Raw genomic sequence first — 26,208 nt, 5'->3', positions numbered from 1 at the left:
ACTCGCGAATGTCTTCCGACTAACTTAATGCGATCATTAACCACAAAACACCACTTCGTATTAATTATTTAGATTACTCAATGAAGAAAGCAACTGTCCCGTTCCCGTTTCCCGCCGAAAAGCCTACATTTATTCATTTTTTTTTTTTTTGTTTTTGTTTTCCCCGAAGGGTAAGGCAAAGGGAACTATGCCCATACAGCCATGTCTGACGTACCTACATTTATTCAAATAATTTGAAAGCTGACTAGACTCTGAAACTTCAGACAAAAAAAATTTTGACACAAAATAAAATATCAAACCTACACCAGCCTATGCACAACTACTACTTATATTTGTACAAAACAATATATTGTGTTAGAAATTAGAATATAAATAATGTATTGCTGTATGTGCACCTAAATAAATAAATTAAATATTTAGAAAATCAACTACCTACAAAATAACTTTACATTCTGAACGCACTCTTACCTGTCAACGTCAACAACAGCTGTCAAGGAAAACTTGTGTGATGTGAACTTTGCATGAATATTTGACGAACTAACCCGACCTTGCGTGACTAAAGACGCACAACAGAAGTCTGTCGGACGCTCAGATTCATGTTACTGCGAAAAATAGATCTAATTAGTTTCCTCCTTTGAAGTGGATTGATAGCAAGAAGCAGTGAACGGCGCCACACTAACGTAAGTTCCTTTTAAACTTTTTCTACTTCAATTAACTTTCTAAAAACAGCGTTTTATGATCTCAATCTGTTCCGTATCTTATAGCAAATATAGCTACTATTAATTACTATATAATTAAAAATATTTTTCCGTCCATTCCAGGAAAACTATAGCTTTATCTATTTTTGTCGATGACAGCAAGATTGTCTAGATTAGCTTTCTGTTTGAACATAATTATGGTGTACAAAAACCTTCTAGACTTGTTTTTGACCTTAACATTTTTGCAATTTAGTTCCTGTTAGCATGATTCACATAAATGGTTAACCAAACTCATTACCTTCCTTATATGGTACTACTTCATATATTCTAAATATAAAGAATGTAGCTAGGCACCTAATATAAATAAATTAAAGAATGTGTTTGTTTTGAATAGTAGCAGGCCAAGTGAAATTAGGTTTTTTTTTTTTTGAATGATTTGAAAAACACAATTTAAAAATAAATAATGTTCTGAAAAGAAAATATTTTTTTGTTGATAGTATTGAATTGTTTATCACTCACTTATTTAAGGGCCACGCTCTTGTCCATGCTACTTTTTTAGGGAAAAATAGGGCAGTGGTTTCCCTCTTACCTTCCGTCCAATTGAATTGTTTATAAATCATTTAAAATGTATTCTTAACTAAGTATTTAAAGCATTTAAAAATAACTAACTACATTTTATGTTACAAACATGTTTTATCAAAAACATACAATGTTGTTAATTTCCTCATTTGAAGAAGTCACCTTGTACATTCAATTGGCCAGTCAAGTTCAAAAGTGGAATATCAACCAGTACACAACCTACATACACATTCTTCAGCGGATGTCTGTCTGTATTGTGGGCACAATTGAAATTGATAGTTCCTGTTATTCCATTAGAAATACAATACTTTGCAAGTTTATACCTATGTATATAGCTAGATTCTTATAGACAATGTTCTATGAATGCCATACATAGCAATTCATAAATTGATTTGGAATGTAACTTAGTACTAGACCCCACAACACATTAATAACATAAGATTATGCTAAACAATTCAAAGAAATAACATCATGAATCATAATTAAAGGTAAACCTACTTCCTACCTTAATTATGATATACTTACCATCATAAGGCTTTTGATGTAAGTAACAACTGATTTGAATAGTTTAAAGACAACAGTTTTATATTTGCAATAATGATGTGTCTTCATACGATTACATTATATTCGTACCACATTAAAATTCTTGTACTGTAATATAAAATAAAGAAATTTAAATTTTTACAAGAAATCAGAAGTATAACAAGTACTTACTCGCATATCATATCAATAATCGTTGTACTCAATAGCGTGTTAATGGTAAATTAAAAATAGTTAACAGATTATTTGCATAAATGTTTATGTTTCTCTTAAAATTACCTCTTAAACTAAAAACATTGTTTAGGCACTTAAAACATTTATGTGGAAACAAACTAAAATAGATAAAGGAATTTATTATTTACCACAAAGTAACTAACTTAATGGTGCCGATTATGGCTGAAATTAATTACATTTTAATTTAGTTTACCATGTCCAGAATCTAGCTGTGTCTCTTTCTTGCACTTATCGTAAGTAAAGGATAGCACTATTTCTAAACCGGTCAAACTGAATTAAAATCCTTCATAATATCCTGCTACTACGAAATCCCATTTTAAAGACATGTTGGGACACTTTCAAAATAAAGCAAGTTAACGACGTTAATTTCGAAATATATTTCACGCATGACGTATTGCGTGCTATAAAAACGTCCAGCGTGAGCGAATGCTTCCTCTAGTCTAAAGCTAGTCGTCCACAATACATTCCTGCTTCGTCCAATGCTTTACCCACCTTTGGCATTTGTGATTCCCACCTCACGGTGGGGTCTTCTTAGTTATCCCTGCCACTTTGTTCTATCATCGGAAGTGTCCTACAAGTTATTCTTGACCACATCCGGCCATGGCCTACCCAACAAGACATTTCCTCTTTTGGAGACATCGAAAATGAAAATTCGCTTGAAGTTGCAAAAAGACCGTGTATTGCTGTTGAAATTGTATGAAGACAGAGAATGTACTGTCATAGAATAAAGGCAGATAAATCTCCGCCTGCACCATTTCGTATCAATCGCCGATCTCACCCCCCTCTGGGCGACTTTAGTCTTAAATGGCCGTAAGCCATTTAAGCTAAGGAGTAAGAGGGAGAGCACAGACTGTCTGTCTCTCTCGCACTTACGCTTTAATCAGGACACGGTAAGAATGATTTTTTTGTACGGAGTGTCTTGGGCGTAGTATTGTGATAGGTACTATTAGATACATTATGTTCTGTCAATGTTCTGACAGATGTCAAATTAATCAAGCTTTATTTAACGGAGTAGGATTCGACTAGATTCCGAGTCAGAATTTGTTACTGGACTAACAAAATAGCAACGAAAATATAATTCGAAAACTATTATCTCCCCCGGTAGAGTTTATGGTGGTTCTAATGGGAATATTCCGTACTCGACTACCATTATGGCCGTATGCCAACAACAACGTGGTGATACCCAGGATCGAACGGATATGTAGTGGGAACCGTCGAAACTCGGCGGTTTATGGTCTGCCTAAACAAAATGCTAGAGAAAACCATGCCCGGAAGCTTTGCGTAAACCAGCTGAAGGACCTTAACTTGTCTCTGCCTTCTGGTGCTAAGAAATAAAGACCTTATTGCTTGCTGCCGAGATAGCGGGACAAGTGAACCGAGGCGCAGGTTTTCTGGTTTCACATAAGCTCCTGTTTCCCGGCACTAGCATGTTCATACGAGTATCATCGTATGATCTAATAAAATTCGCTGAATGATTCAACATGGCCGCAAACAACTCGCCTAAACTGCGGATTATGAAAAAAGGAAGGAAATTACGATGATCCAAAGTAGATAACAATGGAATTACTCTCAGGCCAAGGTTTGATTTATAGCTCAGGGTTCTGTCATTAAACACCTGACTAAGCCTTTCCTGGCTGAGAGAACTGTTGTTATAAAGGACGCAGTAATATTCCTTTACATCGTTATACAATATTGGTATGCAATGAAGGAATTTCATTTTTTAGCGGTTAAAATGTTATCTTCAAAATTGCAATGAACTGTTCTAAAATTAAATAAACATTCCACTGGTCAGTATGACCATTGTCTAAACTAACAGTTTCATCTGCCACCGGTATAAGTCACGTTTGCCGAAAATGCTCAAAATCCGGTGCAATATTCTAAAATGGGAGTGCAAACGATATCCAGGGAACAATTGCGGAAGTTTATGCTTTATGGGGACAACGTTTCAGCAACGCGATCGCATTCTGTTGTAATTGGATCTTTTTATTCGGAGCTAGTAGGTGGAAAGTTCTTTGGTGCGGATATTTGCCTACTGCCAGGTTGTAAAGGATTTTTTTTAATTCGCGCCTTATTTTTGAATCGTGCAAAAATATAGTATAGCTGTCCCATCTTGCAAATGACAAGTTCTGATGTGCTACGTGAAATAGGTATATATTTTCGAACGTGACTTGTAGGCGAGCGATTCATAAATAGGCCCCTGGCTTTTGTCTCTAAGTGCTAAAAACGAACTGAGTGCACAAAAAATATGTGATATTATTTCAAATATTCTTTATTTTAGCTGTGGTAGCCCAGGTGGTAGATCGCTTGTCTCACTTTGAGGTCGCAGGTTCGAATCCAGCACGAGCCTAAACCAATGATTGTCGAATTTGTTTTCGAATTCATGTTTGGATCACAAATGATTATCACGTGCTCAGCGGTGCAGGAAAACATCGTGAGGAAACCCACATTCCCGAGAACTGCATTTTTGGAGGTATGTGACCTAACCTGTATTGGGCTGGTTTTCCCTTCGCGGGTTGGAAGGTCAGACAGGCAGTCGCTTCTGTATAAAACCGAACCTGTCAAATCTTCAAGTTAGGTAAGCGGACCCTGTGAGAAACGGGATTACGCTAGGGAGATGATTATGATGATTTCAAATATTCTTTATTGCACCAAAAAAATGATAATATACCTAGGTACAAAAGAGCCTTTAGTAGTACAGACTTAGTAGTGCTAGTACCTAATAGTAGTATTTCAATAATCCTGGAATCATCTCACAAAAATGACGTAATTTCATACCGGACGTACTTTAGTGTATATATACACTTCTCATCAAAAAAATCGAAACACTTCCGTTTTCATTGTTTCTGTCCGAATTTAACACAAAAAAGAATTCATACGATGAAAAAAAATACATAAATGTATAGCTGGCAGTTTGGCCATTACAGTAATAAGCGAAAATTCTAAATTCAAAATTAGAATTTCATTTGTTTATCTTATAAACGAAATGAATCACTGTTTTGAGACAAATGTGTGTTTAGGGTTGGAGTACATTTAGCGTTTAAAAACTAAAAATTGGCGGCTATCCTTAAACTTTTTGTTTTTTATTTCAATACTGTGACTTTGGGACGTCTGAAAAAAGGTTTTTTTTCTAAAACGTACGGTTACTTCGCCCACAGAAGCCGCCCAAGTTGTGGCATTGCTGGATTCTGGCCTTAGTCAGCGTGTTGTGGCTGCAAGACTGCATCTAAGCCTGTCATCTGTTCATAGAGTCTATAAACGTTATCGGGAGACTGGTTTGTTCACGCGCCGTTCAGGATCTGGCAGGAATCGGGTCACTTCTGAGCGAGATGATCGATTTATTGTAACAACTTCTTTAAGAAATCGACGCCTTAACGCTTTTCAACTGCAGCAGCGGCTTCGTGTTGTACGAAGGGTGGCTGTAAGTGACTCTACAATTAGAAGAAGGTTGAAGGATCGTGGACTGGTACCGCATAAGCCAGCAAATGGGCCGAAATTAACTGCAGACCATCGAAGAGCGCGCCTTAACTTTGCACGTGAGCACCTAAATTGGTCATACCTACAGTGGAGCAAAGTTCTCTTTTCTGATGAGTGTAAAATTATGCTGTATGGTAACGACGGAAGGAACAAGGTCTACAGAAGAGACGGAGAACGCTATGCACAATGCTGCATTGAAGAAAAGGTTAGCTATGGTGGCGGTTCTGTAGGTATGACCAATTTAGGTGCTCACGTGCAAAGTTAAGGCGCGCTCTTCGATGGTCTGCAGTTAATTTCGGCCCATTTGCTGGCTTATGCGGTACCAGTCCACGATCCTTCAACCTTCTTCTAATTGTAGAGTCACTTACAGCCACCCTTCGTACAACACGAAGCCGCTGCTGCAGTTGAAAAGCGTTAAGGCGTCGATTTCTTAAAGAAGTTGTTACAATAAATCGATCATCTCGCTCAGAAGTGACCCGATTCCTGCCAGATCCTGAACGGCGCGTGAACAAACCAGTCTCCCGATAACGTTTATAGACTCTATGAACAGATGACAGGCTTAGATGCAGTCTTGCAGCCACAACACGCTGACTAAGGCCAGAATCCAGCAATGCCACAACTTGGGCGGCTTCTGTGGGCGAAGTATCCATACGTTTTAGAAAAAAAAAAACCTTTTTTCAGACGTCCCAAAGTCACAGTATTGAGATAAAAAACAAAAAGTTTAAGGATAGGCGCCAATTTTTAGTTTTTAAACGCTAAATGTACTCCAACCCTAAACACACATTTGTCTCAAAACAGTGATTCAATTCGTTTATAAGATAAACAAATGAAATTCTAATTTTGAATTTAGAATTTTCGCTTATTACTGTAATGGCCAAACTGCCAGCTATACATTTATGTATTTTTTTTCATCGTATGAATTCTTTTTTGTGTTAAATTCGGACAGAAACAATGAAAACGGAAGTGTTTCGATTTTTTTGATGAGAAGTGTATTTAGTTAGTTGGTTGGATATTATCACCTCGAGCTACAATATCCCATCCCATTGTTGATAATTTGGAGGTCATGGATGCGGTCACTATATATTAGTTTATCCTTTTATTGTAACGTTTGAAACAACCTCTGTGGTCTAGTGGTTAGAGCGTTAGGCTCACGATCTGGAAGTCGTGGTTCGATTCCCGAAATTGTCGAAATCACTTTGTGAGACTGTCCTTTGTTTGGTAAGGACTTTTCAGGCTTGAATCACCATATTGTTTGAAGAAGTAAGAGAACGTTTGAAACAACCTCTGTGGTCTAGTGGTTAGAGCGTTAGGCTCACGATCTGGAGGTCGTGGTTCGATTCCCGATGGAGACATTGTCGAAATCACTTTGTGAGACTGTCCTTTGTTTGGTAAGGACTTTTCAGGCTTGAATCACCATATTGTTTGAAGAAGTAAGATGATTCTATGCTTCGGACTATTAACCCGCAGTGGAGCAGCGTGGTGGAGTATGCTCCTTACCCCCCTCCGATTGATTGAGGGGAGGCCTGTGCCCAGCAGTAGGACATATATAGGCTGTTTATGTTATGTCATAACGTTTGGAGTATCTCCCTATTTCGAGCATTATATTTGTCTCTTTCATCCTACCTGCCGGTGCTGAAATGCATTGAGGACAGTCATCTATTTTGATTGTATACGTACCTATCTAGACACGCGGTCGCGTGTCAAGCCAAGTTCAAGAAACACAACTGGCGAGCCGCACCGTGTGTAATATTACACGAACCATTTGGAGCCACTTTTGACCCCCTCATAAATCAAAAACTATTTCACATAAACGTATCAAATTTGGCTCATATATTGAGACTAGCGAGATACATATGTGTTCTAAATTTCATAATCTAATTATCTCAAACGGTTATTTAGATATTAATGTCCAAAAATCCTCATTTTTATCATTGACTGACTGACTGACTGACCTATAGATCAAAATTCTAACCCAGTTCCAGATGACCTAGAGAGTTAAAATTTGGTATGCAGATAGATAACCTTACCTTAGGCTACAATACATTATCTTATGTTATAAGAAGATATGATATGTTATACTGTTACTTATAAATAAATTTCAGGACTGACCATTGAACTTGGCACCCATTTTGATCTGACTTCTTTTGTCATTAAAGTCAACAACCAAGGCATTTATCATAATATTGAACTTGGCTGTCATTTCACATTTATGTTTTTGATTGGATAAATAATAAAGTAAGTCCTATGTTATTTTTACCAAAGGAATGTCGACTTTATGCAAATATAAATAATTTACATCGAAGCATCGTCGTGATAAAAGAGAAGCTAGTTTTTGCGAGGCGCGAAAACTAATGCCATTTGCTATAAAATATGTTGTATGTATGTATACCTATACTTACTCTTTTTTTATTTTTATTTTTTTTGGACGTTTATACGTATAAATACATACAACATATAGCAAATGACATTAGTTATATAGGTATACATACATACATACGCATATAAACATAAAAATAAACGTGTACCTATAGGTTTATTTTTACGTTTATATGTATACATAAACGTTATACAACCAAGCTTTATTTCGATCTAACAGTGACCGATCTCAAGGATGTTCACGTCATCACAGATCCACAAGCAACCGGTTTTTTCTCACGTTATCTATCTGTCGTTCTTATAAGTAACATAAACTCTCGAATATATCCCGAGTAGTCAGAGGTACAGTCATGAGCAATAACATGTACCCACTTTAAAACCCTGTCGCATTATCATATTTGACATTTAATGAGTCTTTCAGTTTAATTAGTCAAAATAGTTATTGTGACACGGTACCAAAGTGTATATGTCGTGTACATATCAGTACTCGTAACCGTACATCCATCGCAACATGAACTAAGTGTCCACACCACACCGAGCTTTATGTCTTACTTATATCCTATACATATATAAACTCATACCTGTAATCCTTAATGGGGTGGGCAGAGCCACAAGTAAACAAAGACAACTTATGTTACTTACGATATGATGAACCTTATGGTGATAAGGGATCAGCCTATCGCCCATAACATTAGTCCATCATGTTAGAAAGGATACAATTGGATCGGAACGGGTCGGATTTTACGACATGCCCGGGAAGACAGCAACTGAACGTGTTCTATGTTTTTTATTTGTTCCCAGAACATCATAGAAGCACTAGGATATAAATGCTAGGATATAGAACTTAGGGGTTAAATTAGTAGGCTCTGCACGGTAACCGCGGCGCGAATTATATCGAGGCTTTCGACCAATAGTCGTTTGACGTCCTTGTACGTAGATAGCATTCGTATCGTTTTATTGGTCGAAGCGCTCAATATAATTCGCGCCGCGCATTTGTCATGCAGACCCTGCTCGTTGTAGTTAGGTAAGAATATTTTCTGGTCGTTTTAGTTCATGGCACGAACATCTAGGTCTATTCACTGGAAATAACCCGATAAATGCGTATCTTTGCTATATAAGACTTGTCCATAAAAGAAACCTAGAACACTCTTACTAATGGTACATTAGGCGGTGATCCATGAATTATCCTTGACGCATGACATCCTTCGTTCTCACTTGGCCCTCGCCCAACTGAGAAAAAATGTTATGTTATCGTTACACATATACCTACCTACCTATACGAAAATAGATAAATGTACGTACTACGTGTTTATCAACTCATGTACCGACGTACCTACATTGGTTTGGATTTTCAATAATTTTCTTTGCAATGTACCATTACTTTATTATTATTTTTTTAATGTATATTTATACGCCTGCATGCAGGCCGAACACATCACAACATTGTTATCTGAATAATTTTACCACCTTTTTGTATTTTATGTGTTCTCGCAAATAAATTGATTTGATTTGATTTGAATATTATTACTTAGTACGCAATATTCATTGAATAAATAATATACGGGGTGTAAGTGACATCGTAACGAAAACTTGAGGGATGATTCAGACCATAATTCTGAGTGGATATCATGTGGAATTTTAACTGCGACTACTTGTGGTAGTTGTGTATTGTAACACAAATAAATATTAATACAACATATTCAAGGCCATATTTTTACACACACATAAGGACATATTTTTTGTGGCTGCAAGTTGTCTTTGATTACTTGTGGCTCTGCCCACCCCATTAGGGGTTACGGGCGTGAGTTTATGTATGTATGTGTATGTACAACATATTCAAGGGCAGCGCAGGACCGATCGTCGTGGAGGTCCTTGGGGGAGGCCTATGCCCAGCAGTGGGTGTCGTACAGCTGATGATGATGATAAACATATTCATAGCGCTGAAAGCTAAAGATAGGATCGAACTGTAGTACTGTGCCCGCGGCAAAACAACCTATTCAACCTATATTTCGGTATACGTGTGAAGGGTAACAGACGGACAGTTACTTTCGCATTTATAATTATTATTGTGGATTATGTATTACGCCAGTATGGTAGTCGCAACTGATTCGAAATTGACTCATTGCGTTGGTTTTCAGTTGCTACTGCAATTAGGGCTTCTCTATGCCTACCATCAGGCATAGTCGAGTCAACATACACGGCTATTATAAAAAAAAAGTGTGCACAATGTGACTCTTTAGTGGACTACAACTAGTGCGGGATTATAAGCAACGTAGTAATCGTAATTACTAAAACAAGTAGAATAAAGTATAAGTAAAGAATATTATCCGTCAAATATCAAAGAATTATATTATCCGCTTAAACAATAACGTTGCATTATATAAGTAAGTTTAATATAAATATAAGTTAACTAAAACCAGACTACGGAAAACACGCTCTAAAAAGTAGGTATGAGACAATAACATAGGTATATTTCTCTGAAATTCTTCCGAATAGTGATGTTTAGGGTAAAAACTACGTAAGCGCCTTATTGAAAAAACACATTCTGCTGCAGTTTTAGTCAATAAAACATCGATTTCTTTCAATTATCAATCCCGGTAAAAAAAATGATACCACAAATTTTTACTTGAGTTGACATTAACGTGGCCATATTGGAGTTTTCAAAAACGCTCTTACGCGGTTTTCACTACAAGGCAAATATTATTCCGCTTAAACAATAAGGAGTATTGAGCAGCATTTGATTTATTACCCAGTATTGATAAATGTTTCGTTTCAGTCATAATTGAGTCATAAACGTCAAGGAAAAACATTTTCCTCTTTGTGTCCAGGCGCTGAGTGCAATAAATTTTCATTCGCATAACTTCGATAATTTGAGTCGGTTTACAGAGTAATCCATTCATTTATTATATTCCATGCGTAAATGGCCTAAGTTTTGACAGTAATTGCCCCGAATCTAAACTCGTGTAAGAAACAAGCTAAAATATTAATAGGACACAATCGATTACAAAAGGTTAGCAATTAATAATCGAATATTATATTCGTCGAAGAAGTCACTGTGGTCCTGTGGTTCACCGGGGTGCTTCTCATACAGGGAGCGCTGGTTCGAACCTCGGTACCGGCTACGGCCATACGACTCACCACCTATCACGTTTGTCTAACGGAAAGCTCAGTGAAGTGTGGGAACTTAGTTCATCTCGCGATGGATTTACCCCAATCAGGACATAGTTGTGAGCTTATGTAAGTATGTATGTATTATATTCGTTCCTGAAATATAAATCTAGACATAAATTCTAATCTTGTAACATAACTGGGTTTATATTGGATCCTGTTAGTTTGTAGGTCTTAAATACAATGATGTCAGAAGCAAACGACGATAGACAGCTATTAGAAATCGGGTAATGTTAATTAACGTAACAAATATTTAGGTAGTAGAAATTACAATTCCATCCATGCCTACTTAAGTTCACTCTAACTCCATGAGTACTATATTAATCATTTAGGTGTTGTATTGAAAGTAAGCACTTCTTGTTTTAAATATAAACCCTCTCAGACGCCCTGAACCGAGGTGCGCGCCCGACTGAGCACCCTCAGGCCTGTTGTCTTAAATTTTGTACCGGGTGACAGCCGGGTGACAGCCCACAGCTCTCCTCATTTGTCTGGGCAAGTTAAAACCTGAGGTATGTCAAAAATATTATGTATAGTTCAAACATAAACTCAAGCCTATTTCCCACAGGGTAAGCAGACTAAGGTATTCCATTTGCTTTGAAGTAATCATTAATTATTTTTTTCATTCTGTCTCATTTTTTACTTGTTTTTGCTTGTGGTTATACTTAGATGCAGCGTTCTGCACGTGTTTAGGAATTTCACAGCCACGAAAAGTTGAATAGAATAATTTTGACGATTGGAGCCAGTTTTGTTTAGCTGTCAAACTTCTTAAACATGGGTCAAAATGCTAATGATAAAGCCACGAGCATCCTCAGATCACGCCACGTGGTAACCATTTTATTATCACTTATTATTTGGTAATTCTTTGTATTTATAAATATGTATTTTGTAAAACAAGCCTGTAAGATACATAAATTAAAAAAAAGACAGTCAATTGCGAGACTCACTCACGCACCGAGAGTTCCGCACAAATTTCTATCCGGTCATTATCAGACCCTGAATTCCAACCACCAACAACCACCTAAGACCAGAGTAATCATCAACAACAAGTTCAAACTCGGGGTCTTGCGTCATCTTAATGTCAACTTCCTATAGTATGACCACCTGGTCATCATCAGAAGGCCAAACTGCAAATATAAGTTTGTAAATGCAAAAACAGGTTAAAAATGTCGTATCTTTGGTTTACATTGATTTAGAAGCATGTTTTTTTATACAACTTCATAAGACCGCAGACATAAGTATTACAGGCTAATTTCATTTGACAGACGGACAGACAACAAAGGGTTCCTTTACCTTTTAAGGTTCGGAACCCTAAAAAAGTAAAAAAATAAAAATGAACTGTGTCATGACGTTGACTAGTTCGATTGCGATCTCCAACGTCGTCCCTCATTTCTCATCATCATCAATTTAAGAGCCACGCTCTTGTCGGTGTAGCATTTTCCATTCCAGTCTATCAAAGGCCAATTCCTTGACTTCCCTATAAGACACGACGTTAACCTTTTCTTTAATCTGTTCCATGTAAGCTCTTCTTGGTCTTCCCCTTCTTCTCTTTCCTTCTAGCTTTCCTTCTATGATGTTTTTAATGAATTCGTCGTGTCTTATTAGGTGTCCAATCGTCTTGCCTCTTCTGTCCTCAATAATTCTCAGTATTATGCTGACGACCGAGGTAGCCTTGCTATTACTACCCCTGCCGGACTCAGACCGCCACGGGATGTGACATCGTGGAAGCCCGTTGTCAAGAACGTTTCTTTTCTGTAATTACTCTCCATGCTACTTTTTTAGGGAAAAATAGGGCAGTGGTTTCCCTCATTTCTACTTTATCTTTTAAACTTGAAACCTACAGGATCTCTACGAGTAGAGTATTCGTTAAACCCTTTCCAATCTCGTCTAACTTAAGAGTTTCTAGAAAGTACTCTGACGGTTCACAAATAAAATTACGCGCTCACCAAGGGATGGGACTTTGCTTTTAAAAGTTACTCTTCATAATTCAACCTGCAACCGCACGCTTCATAAATATGTCGGCCTCTGCAGTGTAGTGGTTGAGCGTTTGCTCGCGATGCGCATGCCCCGTGGTCGATTCCCGATGGGGACATGTCAAAAAAATAACTTTATAATCCCTAGTTTGCTAAGGACATTACAGGCTGATCACCTGATTGTCCGAAAGTAAGATTATCCGTAATATCCGTGCTTCGGAAAGCACGTTAAGCCGTTGGTGCCGATTACTACTTACTAATACGCATGTACCTACATAAATAATTTAACAATAACCAATAACGTAAAATACGTTTTGGTATTTGTAAATTGATAAACTACAAAAATTACTTACAGTTAATAGCTTGTTCTACAATTCTGCGTATAATAATTTCTTAATAAAACTAGGCGATAACAATGTTTACAATTTTACGTAGTATAGCTACTAACGTCACGGTAGTTGGAATGAGTAAAGCGTATGAGTTCATTTACAAAATACCCAGTGTTATCAGGACAAGCAACAGCTGTACAAGTAGTTTATTGGCAAAACGGTCACTGTAAAGTCAGTTCATTGTCATTTGTCAGCGAGTCCACAACAGAGGTCCGCAACTAGTCAGTAAACTCAGATATCATTCAAGTGAACTCATTTTTGCGCAACTCTCATAGTTTCGTGTTTCAACCTTCGCTGTTGTGTGATAATTCGACAAATTCATCGTTTTTGGTGAGATATTGTTGTTATTTTTCAATACGTCGCGTCGTGTGAATTGAAGTCGGAGTTAAGGAATATTTTCACTGTTAAACCTAATAAAGAATATAAGCTTCTATGCTGGACTGGGCGCGACTAAAAACATAGAAAACGTTCAGCTGCTTCTCTTCCCGGGCATGTAAAATCAGACAGAGGAATTGCGTCCTTTGATGATGATGGACTATAGTTATGAGCGATAGGTTGATCCCTTATCACAATAAAGTGCATCGTATTCATCTTAAGACTTCGCGTCATTAGCTGCAGGTTGTCTTTTATTAATAGTGCCTGCCCCATTAGGAATTACGGGCGTAAGTTTTTTGTCTACAGTATGCGACGCGTACATATCAATGCTTAAATCTTGGATATATTATTCCATTGTAAAATTAAACCACCTAAACACATTTCTTGTTTCCTCGACACCGCCGTAATACTTCTCAGCTTCTAAATCCAAACCAGAATGTGGGTGCAACGGTGCTTAGTTAGGTGAGAAGAGAACGAAAATCTGTGCAAAGCGCCCGCGATTCCACCGAGCATTTTTATCTGGCGTCCTCCCACGGGCATGAAGTGTGAACACGCCGGAGATTTCCGCCGATATAAATCCCGGTAAGCGACACCCTTACTTTCCACCCGTCGCGTGCTCCGTGCAATCCCTGAATTTGTGGAGACACACCGGCTGCATACACCGCGACTGGAATTTGAACGCGCCAAATCCTCCCGCCCGGCGCTTTGTTTCCGTCCCCTCACGTAGATACCGCGTCGGCACGTCCTCGCCCACAATCTATCAATTCGAACTCAATTTGACCACTCCATTCGATTACTCCGCATTAAAGTTCAACAAACAAACAATGGAGATAGAAGTAGTGGACGGCTGAAACGCGGAGGTGACAGGCGGGCCGTTAACACGGCCGTTACAGGCTCAAGTGATATATGAGCTGCGAAGTGGCTTGGTGCCGCTGTCACTTCGCGTTCCGCCGCCACGCTGCACCCGCAAAAAGATAAAAAGGATTCCGAAATACGATTCACAAGTGGGCTGCCGGAAATGGGTAGAAAGTTACCGAGAGCGGCTTTATGTCGGGCAATATATCTTTCGTATCGCTATCCAATTTCTGCTCTATGGCATGTAATATCCCCCGGGGATCCTTTTAATTTTTACACTCGCGCCCTTTTTAATCAGCGTTCAACCATTAATTCTAATCTTGGTTAGCATACCTGAAAGTGGTTTCAAAATTTTCGTACTAGGCAAAATGTGTGCTGAATTCAGTGGGCTGCGGAAACAATGACCACCGTTCGCTAATCTACGGTAAATTAATCTATGGCGCATCAGCTCATTGATCGTTTATGGAGCACTGCAATTTGAAAATTACGTTAGCGTCCAAACAATGTTCGATCCCCGCATTGTAATTTTGCTTCCGTTTACATTTAACCTCCTGCATAATTACTTCTCATCTGCTTATAAATTCAAAACAAACATTAGCAAATTATTTTTCACTAGAGAGCGAAGACAGAACGTCAAAATATCTTCGCAAAATCTGGGTACTTTTAGTAGTCTCACGGGAGAAGTGATTTCCCCAGTATCTGAGGGCTGAACTTTCAGTTGCGTGACGGCGCGACCTCCAACCCGACCTTCGCTGACCTGCGACATTAGGGCGCGCCCCGCGGCGTCACTCAACACTTCATTCGGTGATTTTACTTTACCCAGACCACACCACTCAGTGTTTAAGTGGCAAATACAATTTTATAAGTGCTTTGCTACCGTGCCCTGCAACCCTGGTACGTCGTTTCTGCAACCCTTTTTCATGCTATTTGTAAGTCAGTAACACTTAGAAACGCACCATTTATTGATTTTCCTGAAGGAAGAAAACGAAAATAGTCGGTACAGGTAATTGTTTGTTATTCAACCGATGAATTATACTTTGCTTTCTGTGAATACCGACATCCTGTTGAAATGTCGCGGAAATCAGGAAACGGAAAACGGTATTAGAGTCGTGAGCTGCTCATCCAGTAAACACAATCCAGCGGATTGGATAGTAAACCGTGGTTTCCCGTGGAGTGCTGCATCAGAAAATTTTCAATAAAGCGAAACAAGGAGTGCCATTCGGCAAAACGTTTTACTCACCTGCAGGATAGTTGGTAACGAGGTTATACGAAACAGTTACCGTTGAAATTGCTCGGGGAATGCTGCTGGGTTGGGTGTCATAAAGTTTCAGTCGAGCTGTTGGACAGACGTGTGCAGCGTTAGAAATACATGTGTCGACGAGCTGTTTCATTTTACACAGAGATGTACTTGGGGGAGGGATGGCTTCATCACAGCAACTTCACTGTGGTTATTAACAGACAAACGCTTGCCTCACAGAGAGATGGGCCAAGAGGTGTTTCATACTTAGCTAAGGATTGAGAATTTTATTTTATTGCATGCTTTGGAGCGCGCGTTAAGCGGTCAGATGAACTATGTCTAGGGCCTTTGGCGGCTCCACGGTATCTCTGACACCAGGGTTGACGACGTTGGTCATTGACCCCACGCCGATATTAAGTACGTAATAGTCTGAGATCGCTAAAAGATTTTACAGGGGCTGTTAATTTTGCATAATGTTATCATATTTGATAATGATGATTCATTATCACAACACATTTGCGTGACTTAAATCTAGCTTTTTTAATAGACCCACTACACATTTTGTGACAGCTTTATAGGATAGGCTTTTGTTTTAAAATTACATAGTTAACTTATGTAATAACACGTTATAAACCAGAATTACAATTAGTGAAATGAATTTATAGCGTGACTAAGTGATATCACAGAATACAGAAAGAGAAGGTCTAGGTTGTATAAATTAGCACAGTCCTTCTGTTTTATTAATACAGGTGGACACCTATCCATTATATTTATACTATATATAGACTTACCACGTTGGTCTAACAGAAAGCTTGGTGAGGTGTGGCTACTCTAACTTTCCCAATTGGGATATAATCGTGATCTTATGTTGTAAACACCTACGTTAATAGACATATTCTGAGACCGAACAAAAAACCCTATAAGGCAGGTATTACAGGCATAAGTTTATATACATATAACTATGTATATTTTATTTTATGAATACAAATTGATCGATAAACTTTGACCGTTTTCAAGAATTTAGATTAGGTAAACTATATAAACAGTGACATCAAGATAAGAAAAGTTAATTATGTTCGGCGCATTATGTCTGCGATTAGTTGCAAGCGAAATAACAACTACTTACAAAATATTTTAATCATTGAAGTTCGTTTTAGATACGTTAGAGAAGTAGGTATGCACGAGTAGTCTGCAGACACCTCCTAATTTTACTTTAAGTTATACCTGTCATCTTCTTATTCGCCGAAAAGGAAAGAGACGGATGATTGACAGTCGTAAATTTTAGGAAGAATGAGTAGATGAATGAATACATCGGGGGAATCAAAAAGTATCTCGCTGGTATGCAAACCGTATTAGGCAATGTAAAGTTTTTAGACGGTTGTTTTAGATTTCTGCTTAAAATTGACGTGTATTCCATAATTTTTATGCCTGTCTATTATCCGTCCCTTTCTTTTTCAACGGATAAGAACATGACAGGTATAACTTAAAATAAAATTAAATGGCGTCTGCAGGAATTAGCACCAGTGTTAGACAGAAAATAATCGATCGGTCTAATCTCGACTGATACATCACTATAGTAATAAACGTCACAACACTGGCTTCTGTACTTTAACAGATATAATTCGTATCGCGCATTGAAGCTATTGTAAAATGTTGTCTATATTGAAATATAACACTAATTGCACCATGAACTAGTCGTTCTGTTTAATAGTAGGGAAATACGTGTTTCGCAAAGGCCGGTCATAGGATGGGTGACCACAAAAAAAATCATCTCGAGCTCCTCCGTGCTTCGGAAGGCACGTTAAGCCGTTGGTCACGGCTGCATTAGCAGTCGTTAATAACCATCAATCCGCACTGGGCCCGCGTGATGGTTTAAGGCCCGATCTCCCTATCCATCCATAGGGAAGGCCCGTGCCCCAGCAGTGAAGACGTTAATGGACTGATGATGATGACGTGTCCACGTCCGATAGAGCAAAGTGGAAGAGAAATACAAAGAAGGGAGACCTCCATCAGATAGATGACGGATAATAACGGACGGATTACATAGTCGAATTGGGACTGCCTGTAAATGTCAGGGAGAGAGAGGGAAATAGGTATGTACCTACTTGCCTGTTCGGCTCTTGGTGCCGGACGAAACAGGAATCCAATGCTCAATCCCTACTATTCACGGAGATTCTTAAGTCAAGATGTCTTTCTTCTAATTTTCAATTATAGGAGAATATACTTGTCATTGCGCATAATATGACCTGATACTTCAGTTTCCGCCGTTTTACGGTATTCATTATTTTCATCTGTTTTATTCAGCCTCTGTAAAGCTGCCTCGTTCTGTAGTACCGTCTTTCTTTTATACATCCGCATCTCAACAGCCTGAGCATTTACACTGGGCGTTGTTTTATTTTCAAGTCAGTAGATATTTTTACGTCGAAAATTCAGAGAATTTGGTACCTGAGAAATTCTACTCACTATGAAAAGCACTCGGGACTCTCACTTCGTTTTCCACTCTCCATTTGCCTTCGCTTAGGTACTACTTATAGCGTGTTAGGCAGACGACTGCATAATACTGTACCTAACGGTAGGAATCTTAGTATCCTGTGAATACAAAGACAAAACAACATAGTCCACATACCGCAGAATCTAGAAATTTCCACAGGTAAGGCAGGTAGACAACGGACCGAGCGTCTGACATAACCTGGGATCAAATCAATAAGTTTAACATAAACACTGTGAGCAAAATTAATGTAAATTATTCGTGCCTTAATATTTTATACTATTTGGCAAATTCCTATGCTATTGTAGGTATAATGACCTCTTCTAAACGATACGAACTCTTCTTTTAATCCTATTAGTTCTTTTAAACCTATCCGCGCCGCGGGGATCTGCACGCTTCGAACAATAGACTTTCTAATTTTCACGATCTTTTTCAGCCCACAACCTGTTCCCATGATACGCCCAAAGCTTGAAATTCTCGGAAACACCTATCTATTCCTGAAAAAGTAGATTTTCAATTTATTTCCATTAAAAGCTTATTCAAGTACATGTTTTAAATGATGCCGTAAACCAGAGATATTTGTCCCGATGCCCATTACTTTTTCCAAGAGATTCAAGCCTACAATGCCATTATTAAACAAAGGACCATCTAACAAAGACTGACAAAAATGTCTGTTGAATGGCTGTTGTGAGACTTACAAAAATTATCTAATCCAAAATAAAATTGTGCGTTATAGGATCTAACTCCATCTCTGTTATTTGTTCAGAACTCAACTTTGTCACTACTCTTTCACGTTACTCTGTAGCTGTAACCGTTCGTCGCGGAATTTACGTAAATGTTAGTATTAGAATTAGACTGTTAGTTGTAAGACGATATTGAGGTTATTACCTGCTTTGTCTATTAAACATAGTTTGTGATAGCGAATAATTAGCTTTGGCAAAGCTAGAATCACTATTAATTATATTAATAACAGTCTATACACGGCAATTACTAAACATCATAAACAGCCTAAACACGGCAAAGGGCTTCCCTCTATCAGCCGAAGAAGGTATGGAGCATACTTCACCTCGCTGTTATACTGCGGGTTTACGACTAGTAGCAGGAACCAGCGGTTTAACGTGCCTCCTGAATCACCAAACCAAACTAAAATCATTTTTCGAACAAACTGTTTACGCGTCCTTTTGAATAACACTTTTTTACCTTAGAAACTTCTCATCCTCATTATAATTATGTAATATGCTTTACGTCACCGTGTTCTTTTTATTGTTGATTATTATTTAAGCTTTCTTAAATATTTGAAACAAACTTTACAATAGAGAACATTAGCTTCTTTAATGAAGATTTCAGTTCTAGATAGTGATGTCATAAGCAATTTCGTGTTGGAGGATGTTCCGTATCGTATAATTAGTTTGTATTCACATAGTCTTTGTAATTGCATATATGAAATGTTGCCGTATTTTTGATAGTATTTTGTGTTGAATGTGTGTAACTGCAGCATTCAATAAACATTATTTTTCCATATCTGGATTAAACATTTACATAAACAGCCTATATACATCCCACTGCTGGGCACAGGCCTCCCCTCAATCAACCGAAGGGGGTATGGTGTTTACTCCACCATGCTACTCCACTGGGAATTCGCGGGGTGTTTTTACGGCTAATAGCCGGGACCAACCGCTTAACGTGCCCTCCTAAGCACGGAATCATCTTACTTTTCTCAGACAATCGGGTGATTCAAGCCTGCAAAGTCCTTGCCAAACAAAGGACAGTCTCACAAGTGATTTCGACAATGTCCCCATCAGGAATCGAACCCGGAACTCCAGATCGTAAGCATCTAAATCACCACCACTAAATCACGGAGGCTATTTAAACAGTTAAACGAAAATAATTAAAATCCAGCTTCCAGATATTGACATCGCTTATTGTGAAAAATAGCAAACAGAAAATTATTTACTCACAGTCCAATGAACAAAGTGAAATTAAATTACAGAAATGCCAGAGGCGCTCGTTACAGACCTACACAGACAGTATGCTTTATCGCTAGTTTGTGCAAATATTCGCGGAGACTGTTTATTTATTTAGTGCTTCAGCTCAGCCGTTTCAATCGCTCGCGGCTCCTCACTGAAATCCTAGAAATTGTTACAAAATACTAGCGATTTGCTCTCGTGTACCAATGAATGAGAGAGAACTTTTTAGATGCATTGTTTTCGTTTTATTGAGTGTCGAGTCTGCACCATGGTTGCTCTGTTTGGATTAATTAAGTAGTTTTACATTCCAATCATTCACCCAATATTGTCCACGATCGATCATCTCTTTTGCCCATGATATTTTCGATATTAACAGTCATGAAAAGTCTGTTAAACTTTGATTAAATTGTTTTATTTTAAAATGTGTCAAACTGTGTTTTACGTGCCCGCTTTTTAAATCCAAAACCACGTAACAGTATACAGAGTGTTAGTGACATCGTAATGAAACTTTGAGGGACGATTCAGGCCATGATTCTGAGTTAATATCAAATGGATTTTCCAACGCAAAAGTATGGAACTGAAAATAATTGAAAAAAAAACACAAAAAGTTTCATGATTTTTCCGACAAGAAATTCCACTTGATATCAACTCAGAATCATGGTCTGAATCATCCCCCTCAGTATTCGTTACGGTGTCATTATATCCTGTATAATCTAGTAGCTTTAATTTCAATATCTAATCACGTTACATGTTGGTAACTTGAGCCCTACCCTATTATAGATTCTATTCGTATTACCCAGTTCTGTCGTTCTTCAACCTTTTCACAGCAACCATCTATGAAGCTGACGCTCTACATTCACATTTTACATCCACAAGGGAACTGGATCTCTATGTAGAAATTCCGACGCACACGAGAACCTACTTCCTATAACATTATGCAAACATTGTACCGTATGTTACACTTCCTACCTTACCGGCGTTTTCAAATTTCCCCACCTTTTATAACTCATTTTCAGTGTCTACTTACGTCTTATAGATCAAAAGTTATGAGTCTGTGACAGACATAGAGTGTAATAGAGAGTTTTTATGCGGGACCCCAGTTCGCCACATGAAGAGTGTTCATATTTCACCGTGTTTTTTTTACTCGGCGTCAAATGATATAAATTGCGCTTTTTGTTTCAGAATCGCAATGGATTGGCGGACGGCTGTAGTGACGTTATGCTTGGTGCTGTACGCAGACGGTTATTCCAGTACGTATACAATAAAATTAACTTTTCGTCTATCTTCTAAACATCACTATTCGGAAGAATTCCTTAGAAATATACATACGTATTTTCTTGTTTCACACTTTTTAGAGCGTGATTTCTCCGTAGTCGGGATTTAGTTTTTAAACTTATTGTTTTTATTTATATTATTTCGGGGTCTTATTTATTAAGATTTTTCGTGTTTCCGATTACTTTATGCAAGATTTGAAGATAAAACCTATGCGGAACTTGTCTGAGCAGTCATGTTATCAATTCAACGTAATTATCGAGTAAATACAAGAAACCCGCAAATAAAAGCCAGTAACATATAAAATATGCTAATTAAGCCCCAATTTAGCGGTCAAACACAGAACCCTTCTTGTTGTTTCGCTGCAGTCGGGTAAAAAAACACATCCGAATGTGAGTTTTTAAAAAGACGCTTACGATGTTTTTACTATTAGACAACGTTTTGGTCTAAATTTTACCAAAAATCTCCATCAAAAAATTGTACTCTTTCACACTTGCTATATTGTTAGGGTAGCTAAACGTAACAGGCGTGATTGAAGACTGTTGGGTACAAGGCAAGCAAGCAAACGCCCGCTCGCTAGTTTTCCAAATAAATTAAATTGTAAACTCAGCGACAGCTTCATTGCAAGCCTTTGATCATGTTTTCGGCGGGAATATTGCAGATGCTGTAATCAAACGTTCGAAGATATTGATATTAACCTCCTAAAGCCGATATTTCCAGACACAATAGTTAAACACTGGGATTTGATTTTAAAAGAACATTCGGTCTTAAGATTTTAATAAGATAGACAATAATAGAATAAATAGTGACACTACGCATAGACAGGACAGTCGAAACCCCGCACCAATCCAAACCAAGCACCAAGCTTGGTGCCCGCTTGATGTCCCTCAACAAGACTTTGTTTTGGTGGCATACCTATATTACATAGCTACTTAGAAACAGCAAATAGCATAATGTATTGAATAGAATATATTCTATGCAATCTATTCTAATATGTGCTGTGGCTTTTTTACACCACTATTCCCCGACCCCGACTCACGTTATACATAAAGATGCCGTGCTGCTATTGGCTTGATAGCTCACAGGAGATCCTGCAGCAAAACGTGTCAGCTACACACAGTAATGCGGCATAAAAAAGCGCAAAATTTAATAAGAGCTTTATTACCTAATCTTTAGGCAGATAAGACCAGAGTACCATCATGTGTCAAGATAATCTGGCCAATTATTATTATGGTTCTATGCAATGCATGCTATTTGCTATTTGTTTTAGGTTTACGCGGTTATGATCATAATTTAAATACGGGGTAATACCGGGTTCTTATCGCGTTAAAAACACTGCTGATAGTGCCTTGATCACGGAATGACTGATGAAATTCGAGTTGGTAGATCCATAATTTTCTAAGAACATATCTGTCTCCCTATAACAGTATTGTCTAATAGTGTTGAAATATCGGGAGTCTCATAATCCGTGATTTTAACGCGGTAAGAACTTGGTGTTATGTGTTAAAAAACTTTCTATTCTACAGGCACCTATCTACAAACTTAGTTTACGTTACCTATATTAAACCTACACATTAATGGGTACAAAGTGAGCGCAAACATTATCCTCATAGCTAACATGACATGGAATTGCACTTGCATTTACAAGCAACATCAACCAGGAAAACAGCATCTGCATCTAACTATCATCCATTGAACAATTAGCTATCGAAGCGCCTAATAGCTTAATTACAATGATTCAAGTAATAACGTAAGGCAAATCAATGTCTTAGAATGCTTCTATGCCCGAATAAGGGCGAATGGAAAACAGAACGCGTTCAGCTGCATGTCATAAAAACCGCAGAATCAAACAAATGTCAAATAGGAGAATTGCTTCTAAATGAAATGCTTCAATACTGTAGCCTTTTTAGACCCTTGTGTGCGATGCGAAAAGTCTAATATGTATAATTTATAACCAATTTTTCGCGCTTATTACTAAATATTCCAAGTTACAAGTCAAATGTTCAAGAGGAGTAGATCAAAAACTGTCTGACATGACCTTTTTCATATAGAGCATCTGAATCTTAACACGGATTTTTATATTAAATGCGTTGGATTTTAACAATTTTATATCATGATACCTGAAAGAGAACTTGTCAAGACATTGTTTTTAGATGAAATTCTTCGTTAATTTGGCTTTTTAGACCCCTGAGTGCGAAGCTAAAAATCTAATATAACTTAAAACAACATGGAGCTTGTGTATTAGCTAGGGAAATTATCGTCTTCGAGCTAGATTACATACCGTTGTCTGAACCGATTAGCGTAAGGTTATCTTAGAATACCTATTACGTAAATTCTGTTTGGCATTTCCATCGCGATTAACTTAGGAACAACGTACATTTGAATGATTCTCGTAAACATTTAAAAGTGATCAATCACCTTTTACTTTCTTTCTACTAGATTTGTGTCTATGTTGTAGCTTTCATTTTGTAAATCAAACAAATACTTGTTTATGAATGACAAATAAATGTTTGTGAGTTTATATGTTCCACTTTCACGACTTAATGACTAAATAGATATGGATGTGGTATGAGAATAGATCTTAGTAATAGACCTAGAATGTGCATAGAGGTTACTTACACACTTTACAGAAACAGATTTAGAATAAAATTTCTAGAGACATAGTGCGCGAACCCAAATTACCGAAAAATGCATTTCGGAGGTATGCGACCTAACCTGTGTTGGTCTGATTTTCCCTAAGTGGGTTGGAAGGTCAGGCAGGGAGTCGCTTCTTTAAAAACCGGACCTGTCAAATCTTCAGGTTAGGTAAACTGACCATATGGAAACGGAATGATGCTAAGATGATGATGATGAATTTCTGTCTTTAAATGAATTTTCTTTGCAGCCATAACTCGTTCAGACGCGGTCGTAGAATGTTACGTTCAAAAAGTGTTGTGAAACCTAATACAACTTAAAAATAAATGATAGATATTGAATTTTAGTTGCAGCTTTGTCTTGAGAGTATTCGTGGTAATTGCGTTCAACGTAGCGGGTATCAGATGCGAATAATAGATGCAAACTATACTGTGCAAGTTCAACGTAAAAGGATTAGGGGAAAATGATGAGCTTAGTCGACCATGCATAAGCTGATACATACAAAGACTAGACGAGTGGGGTGATCAAGGGGTAAGGGTAATTATATTAGAATAAGAAATGTTTTATTGTGCGTACAAAATGTAATGTTTTAGAGGGAAATGTTTAGTAGATGAGGTGAGTCCTGCGGGGCTATAAAGGCCACATTGAATAAATTCATTTAAAAAGGCAATATTGCTATTTGATAATTGTTAAAATTGCTCACTTATTTTTATATGCGCAAATGTCAAATAGCAATATTGCTTTTTAGATGAATTGCTTCGATGTAACCTTTTTAACCCTAAATGACAGAACGGAAGCCAACACGAATATGTCACCAATGACCGTTTATTGCATAAGGAGCAAATACATATAACAGAATAATAACGAATAGCAGTCCCTGGGGTGGTACAGTGTAAGCAATAGGTAATACTTACTACTGTATTTTTATACTGTATTTTTTATTGGGGAACCATGCATGGAGCTGTCATTCGTGGTCGCGATCCTTAGTAATGAGGGAACGATGAAAAAGAAGGAGATACTGTACTTCCATACTGTTATAGTAAGAGTAAGAGATAGTAAGTATTCAACTTGGACCCGGATGAGCAACGGTAGGTAACCACACCGTACACCTACTCGAAGGTCGTTCACGTGTGACACACGTAAAACCACAGCTTTGAAACCCCTTTAACATTTAACTGTGAACAAATCTGAATTGTCACAGTCTAAAATCACCCCACATGTAACTCGTACGGCACGTAATCTCCAAGATACGAGCCAGGATCCATTACCTAATGCACACATAAACCGCGTCTCGGAAGTAGCAAAACAATGACTTATGATCAGGGTGTCCATGCTCTCGGTTACAGAGGAAATATGAATAAAAAAGTCACTAAAAACATAATTTATTTAATACACACCAACCCGCATTGGAGCAGCGTGGTGGAGTATGCTCCATATACCCCCTCCAGTTGTTTGAGGGGAGACCTGTGCCCAGTAGTGGTACGTATATAGGCTGTTTATGTATGTATTTATTACACAACATAACACATAAACAGCCTATATACGTTCCACTGGGCACGAGCCACCCCACAATCAACCGGAGGGAGATCGTTTATTTATTATTACTTAAGAAAACACAACTTTTCTACTACTACTAGGACTCCCCGAATTAAAAGAAGCCAGGGATTTAAACATTCGATTCAATTAGTCTTTTTGTACGAAAAATCTAAAAAAAAAATTAACTAACATTTCATTTGGGTTCTCTTTTTTCATGTCGGCATACCAATTGAAGAATTGTACATGTTTGCACAGATGATTTATTTATGATACAGACATAGTTGCGTTTAAACACTAAACTTGTTTCGCCAACTGTTCAGTGGAATAAGATATTCGAATGTTGTATAGCAAGCACATCGTGTTGAAGAGTAATCCTATTGTTGTATCTCACTCGCACACCATGATGGCGTGACTGT

General features: G+C 37.8%; 1 protein-coding gene across 4 annotated transcripts in view; it reads left to right on the top strand.

Annotated features, from left to right (window-relative positions):
• Window positions 1–494: 494 nt before the first annotated feature.
• The window catches only part of LOC126368937 (loricrin), a 34,135-nt gene continuing 8,421 nt past the window's right edge, over window positions 495–26,208 (top strand). For 3 of the 4 annotated variants that reach the window (XM_050013190.1, XM_050013191.1, XM_050013188.1), the window contains exons 1-2: window positions 495–680; window positions 21,533–21,600. In XM_050013190.1, coding sequence (XP_049869147.1) covers window positions 21,540–21,600 — 61 coding nt within the window. In that variant the 5' untranslated portion in view covers window positions 495–680; window positions 21,533–21,539. Of the gene's footprint in view, window positions 681–13,567; window positions 13,759–21,532; window positions 21,601–26,208 lie in introns of those variants that run through there. The other variant, XM_050013189.1, reaches the window with a different exon arrangement.

This window comes from Pectinophora gossypiella, chromosome 8 (genome assembly GCF_024362695.1).
Source record: "Pectinophora gossypiella chromosome 8, ilPecGoss1.1, whole genome shotgun sequence".
In the NCBI taxonomy this organism is placed as follows: Eukaryota; Metazoa; Arthropoda; class Insecta; order Lepidoptera; family Gelechiidae; genus Pectinophora; species Pectinophora gossypiella.
This window is presented reverse-complemented; position numbering and strand designations above follow the sequence as displayed.